We start from the raw sequence: 10,000 nt of genomic DNA on the forward strand, positions 1-10,000 counted from the left end.
TCCCCATACCAAAAACAAAACCCTGCGTGGAATTTCTCTGGGAATACTGAAGGTTGGGGTGAACTACCTCTCTGGAGTGTGTCGTTTGGGCCTTGGTTAAAATATAATGTACATTGTTTTGGAGAAAATCATTTGCTAATAAATTTAAATATAAAGATAAACACAAACAAACACAACCTCCTGTGAATCCGCTGACTTTGATTAGAGCATTAGAGAGCTCTCTCTTACACACCTGCACATTCTCTCTCTCTCTCTCTCTCTCTTTCTCTCTCACTCTTTCACACACTATTTGTGCGTCAGGGCTTTGGCCTCCTCTCAATCATCTTTAGACATGGCATCTCTTATGGATAATGAATGATTTGATTAATTGTGCAAAGGAGTTTCACACAGGTGTATCAGAGATTCAGACTTGTGCAAGGAATCTCTACCACCTGTGAAAAGATGTTTTCCTTTTGTTTAGCACGGGGAAACCAATAGAGTTTGGGGACTTTGAATGACATCTGTGTTAACTGTTTTACAAAAGGGTGTGAGAACTGTGTGAAACCAATGAAAATGTGTGGACACATTCACAAGAGATGACTTCTGCTGTGCAAAGAAAGTGTTCATGAAGACCAAGTGGATCCCAGTTTCCTTAATCAGGTCAAAGCAATCAAGAAAAACTGTAACTGTTTTGCAAAAGGGTGTGAGAAATGTGTGAACCCAATGAAAACGTGTGAACACATTCGCAAGAGATGACTGCTGTGCAAAGCAAGTGTTCATGAAGACCAAGTGGATTCCAGTTTCTTTAAGCAGGTCAAAGCAATCAAGAAAAACTGTAATACTCACAATGGCAGCTCATGAATCAAACCTGGGCTGGCCGATTGTCAGGGAACAAGATTACCACCACTGCTTGAATGAGTTGCTGTATGATTCAGGAGCACATCGAGAGAATGGAGACGACAGAACTCTCTCTCACTTTAGGTCTGATGTCCATGAAGCAATTGGGAACCCAGTCATCAATTATGAATGACTGACTCATGAATGAGTTTGTGGTCACTGAATTACTGGACGTCTGGTGTCTGATGTCTGCTAAAGCATGATGGAGTCAGTAATACTGGAAGCCGTCAACTGAATACTTTCCAGTGATGCAGGAGGAAGTGACTGCATCACCAGCTGGCCAGAAGTGGACACAGCTTTGGCGTGGACCGGTGCGGAGGCTGGGATGACTCAGCAACGGGATGAGGATAGATGGCATGAGCTGCTGGGAAAGCAGGATCATATGAAGTTATAAAGTCTGTTAATAGTGCAGGAGATGATGTTCAGTATGATAGTGTGTTGTGTTAATGTTTAGTAGTAGATGAGGGGATGTTCAGTATGATGGTGTGTTGTGTTGACGTTTAGCAGTAGATAAGGGGATGTTCAGTATGATGGTGTGTTGTGTTGACGTTTAGCAGTAGATGAGGGGATGTTCAGTATGATGGTGTGTTGTGTTGACGTTTAGCAGTAGATGAGGGGATGTTCAGTATGAAAGTGTGTTGTGTTGACGTTTAGCAGTGGAGAAGGGGATGTTCAGTATGATGGTGTGTTGTGTTGACGTTTAGCAGTAGATGAGGGGATGTTCAGTATGATAGTGTGTTGTGTTGACGTTTAGCAGTGGAGAAGGGGATGTTCAGTATGATGGTGTGTTGTGTTGACGTTTAGCAGTAGATGAGGGGATGTTCAGTATGATGGTGTGTTGTGTTGACGTTTAGCTGTGGAGAAGGGGATGTTCAGTATGATGGTGTGTTGTGTTGACGTTTAGCAGTAGATGAGGGAATGTTCAGTTTGATGGTGTGTTGTGTTGATGTTTAACATTGCAAGAGATGATGTTCAGTACGATAGTGTGTTTAGCAGTAGATGAGGGGATGTTCAGTATGATGGTGTGTTGTGTTGACGTTTAGCAGTAGATGAGGGGATGTTCAGTATGATAGTGTGTTGTGTTGACGTTTAGCTGTGGAGAAGGGGATGTTCAGTATGATGGTGTGTTGTGTTGACGTTTAGCAGTAGATGAGGGGATGTTCAGTATGATGGTGTGTTGTGTTGACGTTTAGCTGTGGAGAAGGGGATGTTCAGTATGATGGTGTGTTGTGTTGACGTTTAGCAGTAGATGAGGGGATGTTCAGTATGATGGTGTGTTGTGTTGATGTTTAACATTGCAAGAGATGATGTTCAGTACGATAGTGTGTTGTGTTGACGTTTAGCAGTAGATGAGGGGATGTTCAGTATGATGGTGTGTTGTGTTGACGTTTAGCAGTAGATGAGGGGATGTTCAGTATGATAGTGTGTTGTGTTGACGTTTAGCTGTGGAGAAGGGGATGTTTAGTATGATAGTGTGTTGTGTTAATGTTTAGCAGTGGAGAAGGGGATGTTCAGTATGATAGTGTGTTGTGTTGACTTTTATCAGTGGAGAAGGGGATGTTCAGTATGATAGTGTGTTGTTTTGATGTTTAGCAGTGGAGAAGGGGATGTTCAGTAAGATGTTTTGTTGTGTTGATGTTTAGCAGTAGATGAGGGGATGTTCAGTATGATAGTGTGTTGTATTGACGTGTCCCTTTCTGGTGCTGCCTTGTGTGTTGACAGTCATTCAAAGCGTACAGGCAGCTGATGTGTCATCACTTTCTGTGAAGTTCAGAGTGAACTGTGCCATGGTCTTGTTTAGCTACTTGTTTTGGACTTTCAGTTTGTAGTTTTATCTTGCCTTTCCTACTTGTGATTCTGTGCCATGTCACTTCCTCTTATGCTTTGGTTTACTTCCTTTTCCTGTGTTCCTGTGTCTTTGTTCCTGTCTACCATGTGCTACCTCGTTTAGTTTGCCATGTGGCTTGGTTCCTTGTCTCGGGTAGTCCCTGCCTCTCACCTGATTGCCTAACCATTGCCTTGTTTCTTACCTGTGTCTCGTTGTCCTACAGTAGTTCTGCCCTGTATTTAAACGCTTGGTTTTGTCCTGTCATGGCTCTGCCATTGTGTTTCCTCGTATTCTTGCTGCTGTGCTGCTGTCCTACTCACTTGTGAGCAAAGCCTCTGAGTTCTGAGTTATATTCCTGTGTCCATGTCCATTGTCCTGCATTTGGGTTCAAACTCATGATGCATCGTGACACGTGTGGGCTGTTGTTGAGCCCTTTAGCATAAAGCCAGGGGTCATAAATACTGTATGTCTGCTGAGCAGTATTGGCTACTATTACTCTGTACTTATCACTAATGACTTCATGGTCCATTACTTACTGTTTCTTCTGACACCACCTGCAGCACGGACAGTAAAAAGCACTTAGACGCAGGCTTAGGAGATGTGTGTGTCTGTGTGTGTGTGTGTGTGTGTGTGTGTGTGTGTGTGTGTGTGTGTGTGTGTGTGTGTGTGTCTTTGTTGATGTTCCATCTACTGTATTGAGGATTCCAGTATAGTATTGCAACATTACAGTACTCATGTAACGTTTTTGTTGTGTATGTTCGAGTTTCTTATTGCATAACGTAATCTTTCTATCTCGTGTTACATTATTCTATATTAATGCTTGGTTTCCCTGTGTTGTGTTACAGGTAATTGGAGTCTATGGGGAGACCAGCAAAGTAAGTAGCTGCCCTTGATATTTCCTCAAAGGTTGTGAAACAAACACACACACACACACACACACACACACACACACACACACACACACACACACACACACACACAGCCTCACACATACAGTACACACATACACAGAGTTAAACAGACAGACACACACACACACACACATGCCCATATGCATGTGCCTTGTTGTGTGGCCAGCGCAGTATAAATCTGGTGCTTCTCTGCAGTGTGGTTTTTCAGAGGGGAGTATTTTTAGCTCCTCTTTAGAAGTGCCCATACAGCACTCTCCAATCTTAGACTAGCACACACAAATACACACACACACACACACACACACACACACACACACACACACACACATACACACAAAAGCTGCCGCATCTCACACACGTGAGCCACGCCCTGGCAACAACCAGATGGTGTGTTTCATTACAGGATGGCCATTTGGCCCATTGGCCCATGGCTGCAGCCTTAAACTGTGAAGTGTGTGTGTGTGTGTGTGTGTGTGTGTGTGTGTGTGTGTGTGTGTCTGTGTCTGTGTCTGTGTCTGTGTCTGTGTCTGTGTCTCTGTGTGTGTGTGTGTGTGTGTGTGAGCAATGCGTCCACTCCAAGTATCTTTCAGGCTGTTAAGTGCTTCTTCTCACGGGTCACTTCCCAACTGACCCAAACACCAATCATCACACACTCCACCGTGTTAATGACCCTTCTCTTCCTTTCACACACACACACACACACACACACACACACACACACACACACACACACACACACACACACACACACACACACACAGGCACACAGAGACACACACACACACACATACACACTGTGAGAGAGGTTAATGTGTGTGTGTGTAGGTTGGCCGTGGCTCAGAGAGTGCCAGTAATGCAGTGAAGGGAGGCGTAGAGCTTCCTGGATGGAGCCAGCCCACAACCATTCCAGAACTGAGACAGAACTGAGCCAGATCTGAGCCAGAGGAGGGCAGAATGTGGCGTATCTGGCCGCTCCTGACACAGGGGCAGTGGCTGGCATGAAGTAGAGCCCACTCTGTATCCTGACTGCAGCCCAAGATTTTACATACACTCTCTGTCTTTCTCTCTCTCTATCTCTCTCTGTCTTTCTCTCTCTCTATCTCTCTCTGTCTTTCTCTCTCTCTATCTCTCTCTGTCTTTCTCTCTCTCTATCTCTCTGTCTTTCTCTCTCTCTATCTCTCTCTGTCTTTCTCTCTCTCTATCTCTCTGTCTTTCTCTCTCTCTATCTCTCTCTGTCTTTCTCTCTCTCTATCTCTCTCTGTCTTGCTCCGTCTCTCGTGCATGTCTATCATCCCTCTTTCTCTCTTTTTTTCCTGATTCATAATCCGTCTCTCTTTTTTTTCTCTGCCTCGCTCTCCCTCTCTCCCCTTTCCTTCTCTCTCTCTGTCATCCTCCTCTTCTTCTTCTGTGCGTTAGACGAGGACCCGGACAGCGCGGTGGACGACCGGGACAGTGACTACCGCAGCGAGACCAGTAACAGCATCCCGCCGCCCTTCTACACCACGTCCCAGCCCAACGCCTCCGTCCACCAGTACCCCATGGGCCACAGCCACCGCAGCTCCACCCGAGACTCCTATTCCCGCTCCACCAACAGCTGTGACCTCGACTACGACCAGCACAGGGCCATTAGGTGAGGGGAGGTGGGCGGGGAGGAAGGAGAGAGGGAGGGAGGGAGGAAGGAGAGAGGGAGGGAGGAAAAGATAGAAGCCCAGCGTTACAGTTTCAGCAGGACCCCATGATCTGGATGCATCTACCTCTACACAGATCGACTTGGACTCTGACCAACACATGGGCATCAGATGAGAGAGAGGGAGAGAAGGAGGGATAGAGAGAGGGAGAGAAAGAGGGATAGAGAGAAGGAGAGAAAGAGGAATAGAGAGGGAGAGGCAGAGAGATAGAGAGAGGGAGAGAAGGAGGGATAGAGAGAGGGAGAGAAGGAGAGATAGAGAGTAAGAGAGAGAAGGAGGGATAGAGAGAGGGAGAGAAGGAGGGATAGAGAGAGGGAGAGAAGGAGAGATAGAGAGTAAGAGAGAGAAGGAGGGATAGAGAGAGGGAGAGAAGGAGGGATAGAGAGTAAGAGAGGTGAAGGGAAAAAAGAAAAAGAGCCCAATGCCACCATGCCTCTATGTATTAGTACCCCATGAGCATACACCACTCCACCTGCGGCTCCACCTGGCCCAGGACCAGTACAGGGGATCTGGGGTGGGGGTGGTGAGGCCACATGTCCCACACTACCCATACATGCACACTCCACTCCTCCTGCACCTCCACCTGGAACAGGACCAACATGTGGGCATCCGGTGAGAGAGAGGGAGGAAAGGAGTAAGAGGAGAGGGAGAGGTATGGGAGAGTTGACTGAACTGACTGTAGAAAGAGAGAATAAAAGAAAGAAAGGAAGAAGTCCTGTATAACAAAGAGGGTGTGATACATAGAAAGCTCAAGAGGGAAAGAAAGAGAAAGAGGTGAAGAAAGTGCAGAAAGAAGTGTACAGTATGTTATCTGCAGCCTGTGGGGCTCCATGCTCTCTCAGTAGTAATGAGTTGCAGTGTTGCTGTTGTTGTGTGTGTGTGTGTGTGTGTGTGTGTGTGTGTGTGTGTGTGTGTGTGTGTGTGTATGTGTGTTTGTGTGTGAAAAAAACAAGCTGTGGTTTCATTTATTATTTAAAAAAACACTTTTATGGTCAATAAGTCACACAAATATATATATATATATGTGTGTGTGTGCATGTGTGTGTGTGGTGTGTGTGTGTGTGTATGTGTGTGTGTGTGTGTGTGTCTGTCCAGTTTTCCTCTAATAGGCTAATTCATCAGGAGTGACACTCTCGGCTTGTTTGGGCTGAAGTGGCCTCACTGTCTCACTCTCACACACAAACTTTCATCACCCCATCCACTCTCTCCTCCTCTCCTATCCACCACACCTTTCATCACCCCATCCACTCTCTCCTCCTCTCCTCTCCTATGCACCACACCTTTCATCACCCCATCCACTCTCTCCTCCTCTCCTCTCCACCACACCTTTCATCATCCCATCCACTCTCTCCTCCTCTCCTCTCCTATGCACCACACCTTTCATCACCCCATCTACTCTCTCCTCCTCTCCTCTCCACCACACCTTTCATCACCCCTTCCACTCTCTCCTCCTCTCCTCTCCTATGCACCACACCTTTCATCACCCCATCCACTCTCTCCTCCTCTCCTCTCCTCTAATGCCACACCATGTATCCCTCCATACACTCACCCATCTACTCCTACATCCTCCTCTCCTTCTCACCTGTGTCTTTCATACATCCGCCCATCCTTAATACACCTGTACTCCATCCTAATACACCTGTAATCCATCCTAATACACCTGTACTCCATTCTTAATACACCTGTAATCCATTCCTAGTACACCTGTACTCCTCCATTCCTATTACACCTGTAGTCCTCCATTCCTCATACACCTGTAATCCATCCTAATACACCTGTTCTGATTCATCCCCGCCAGTCTTCAGCATGTTTTTTGTCAGTACACTCTTCCTCCACTCTCCTCTGACCTCTCTTCCCCTCTTCCTCTTTCTCTCTGGTTGTTGACCATCATCTCCTTAATCATTTCCCCTTCTGTCAGCTCTGGTTTCTCTCTTATCCTCATCCCTGACATAATTTCCTCTAAATCGCCATCATCCTCCTCTTTCCTCCACCTCTTTCATTCTCTTTCATCACTCAAGTTCAGCTTCTTGCTTCATCCTTTCATCTTTGTTTGTTTCTTTTTCCCGACATACATTCTATTTTCATCACAAATCCCTTCCCCATTGCTCTGTTTCCCTTGAGCCTCCCTCACACTCAGTTCCCTCTGTGGGGCTGACAGTCCTGTTACCTCCATCACCTCCATACATACAGTATCTGTCTTGTTACCTCCATCACCTCCATACATACAGTATCTGTCTTGTTACCTCCATCACCTCCATATCTGTCCTGTTACCTCCATCACCTCCATACATACAGTATCTGTCCTGTTACCTCCATCACCTCCATATCTATCCTGTTACCTCCATCACCTCCATACATACAGCATCTGTCTTGTTACCTCCATCACCTCCATATCTATCCTGTTACCTCCATCACCTCCATACATACAGCATCTCTCTTGTTACCTCCATCACCTCCATACATACAGCATCTGTCTTGTTACCTCCATCACCTCCATATCTGTCCTGTTACCTCCATCACCTCCATACATACAGCATCTGTCTTGTTACCTCCATCACCTCCATATCTGTCCTGTTACCTCCATCACCTCCATACATACAGTATCTGTCTTGTTACCTCCATCACCTCCATATCTGTCCTGTTACCTCCATCACCTCCATACATGCAGTATCTGTCCTGTTACCTCCATCACCTCCATATCTGTCCTGTTACCTCCATCACCTCCATATCTGTCCTGTTACCTCCATCACCTCCATACATACAGTATCTGTCCTGTTACCTGCGTCACCTCCATACGTACAGTGTCATATCCCTCCAAATGCCTGTCCATGACATCCACACAGACAGTATCTTTGCTATTGCCTTGAGTTTTTGAGTGTGTGCTACTTGTGTTATTGCCTGCAGTGCCGTGGTGTTTGACTGTTCTAGTTATGTTATTCCCTGTGGTATTTCTCATTGGCTTTCAATAATCTGCTTATTCTGTCGTTCCCTCCCTCTCCCCTCCTTTTTCTTTCTCTTGCTCTTTTCCATTTTTATCATTCATCTCTCACTGTTCTCTCCTATTGTATATTCCTATGTCTCTTTCTTGCATTATTTTCTGTTCTTTCTGTCTTTCTTTTTCTTTCTCTTCTCTCCTTCATCTTCTTTCCATTTTTATGTCTGTCTGTCTTTCTTTCTTTTCTCCTCCTCTTCCCCCCCTCCTCCACGTCTGCAGTCCCACTGGTAGCTATGCTTCGTCTGCGGAGCTGAGTCGCTGCAGCTCCCAACTGAGCGAGGAGTTCGCCGGCGACTATGGCGAGCGCGAACTCTACGACGAGAATGACTCCTACCACTCCTGCCACTCGTCCGTCAGCTACAGCAAGGGCTCGCCCGACTGGGACCCCGATGAGACGCACGTCGCCGGTGCCTACTCAGACGAGGGTGGCTACAGCAAAGATGGCGGAGAGGAAGGTGCACTGTACGAGGAGGAGGACGGTGATCTCCTCTATGGTGCGGACAATCTCTACGAGGGCGAGGAGGAGGAGGTCATGTACGAGGATGAGGAGCTGGACTACCCGCTGGACGGCACACTCAGTGAGGACCAGGAGCCGCCCTACACACCCACGCCCACCGGCACCGCGTCCAGGACGCTCGACGTGCCCCCAGGCGGCACCACCAACACTTCCGCTGTCAACGCCGCCGCCTCTAGGCCCCCACTGGAGAAGCAGGCCTCCATGCACGAGCCCCACCCTCCACAAGAGCCAACTGCCCCAGGCCAGCCTCCTGCACAGAACCAGGCCCAGGGCCAGAGCCCAGCCCAGCCCGGACCCCCCCGCACTGCCCAGCCTCAGCAGCCCACCAAGCCCCCCACCCAGGCTGCGCCGCCACAGCCGACCTCCACGGGTCCCATCCCCTCCGTCCAGTCCTTCTTCGCCATGGCCAAGCCGCTAGCCGGGGTGTTCGGTCTGGGCATGTCCTCTAGCCCTCCCCAGCCCTCGGCACCTGCTCCCAAACCTGCCGCCCCAGCAGGCCAGCCTCCACCTATAGCCCAGCAGCAGCAGCAGCAGGCTCCACCAGGCGCTAACGCTAATACTGGACCAGCTGCCCAAGCTAATGCAGCTCCTGGTGGTCCAGGGGTGCCCACTGGTGGTCAGGTGAAACCCACAGGCTCCACAGGCCAGCTGGCTCCAGCCCAGGGCTCCCCAGCTGGACAGGGATCCGTGGGGCCCACGACAGCTAAACCCACCACTCCTCCCTCGGAGGAACCCCAGTTCAGAGAGGAGCCCCTTCTAACTGATGAGCCGCCTCTCACAGATGAGCTACCGCCCCTGGAGGAGGAGGAGGAGTACCCGCCGGAGCTGAGGGAAAGCCCCCTTCGATCCCCTACAGCAGATGCTGAGGCTGAGCCACAACCTGAACCAGAAAGGTAGCAACCGCAAATAACGCTAGTGCTAATTCTGCTGGGGATTCACCAATGTAATAGCAAAGGGAGTGCTTCTTGCTATCAACATTAAGGTTTAAATTTTGATGCTGGTGCTAACAGTTCATATGGTAATGGAATGGAATTATTATGGTAATGCTAATTTTCCAGAGGTTATGCATGCATACACTAATGATAATGATGTTCACACTGATGGCGTGAATGCTAATGAGGCAAGACCTAATTAATGTTAATGTGGTAGTATGCTCATTTAGTTTTTTACATAGGTTAATTGCTG

General features: G+C 47.9%; 1 protein-coding gene across 1 annotated transcript in view; it reads left to right on the forward strand.

Annotated features, from left to right (window-relative positions):
* Positions 1–10,000, forward strand: part of LOC143133482 (protein unc-13 homolog A) — a 67,349-nt gene that overhangs the window by 16,746 nt on the left and 40,603 nt on the right. The window contains exons 8-10 of the mRNA XM_076293244.1: positions 3,550–3,579; positions 5,032–5,245; positions 8,518–9,708. Coding sequence (XP_076149359.1) covers positions 3,550–3,579; positions 5,032–5,245; positions 8,518–9,708 — 1,435 coding nt within the window. The remainder of the gene's footprint in view (positions 1–3,549; positions 3,580–5,031; positions 5,246–8,517; positions 9,709–10,000) is intronic.

The sequence above is a fragment of the Alosa pseudoharengus genome, unplaced genomic scaffold (assembly GCF_046254945.1).
Source record: "Alosa pseudoharengus isolate Yale_2024_CS ecotype anadromous, Long Island Sound unplaced genomic scaffold, YU_APseudo_1.1 YU_APseudo_1.1_scf_2, whole genome shotgun sequence".
NCBI lineage: Eukaryota > Metazoa > Chordata > Actinopteri > Clupeiformes > Clupeidae > Alosa > Alosa pseudoharengus.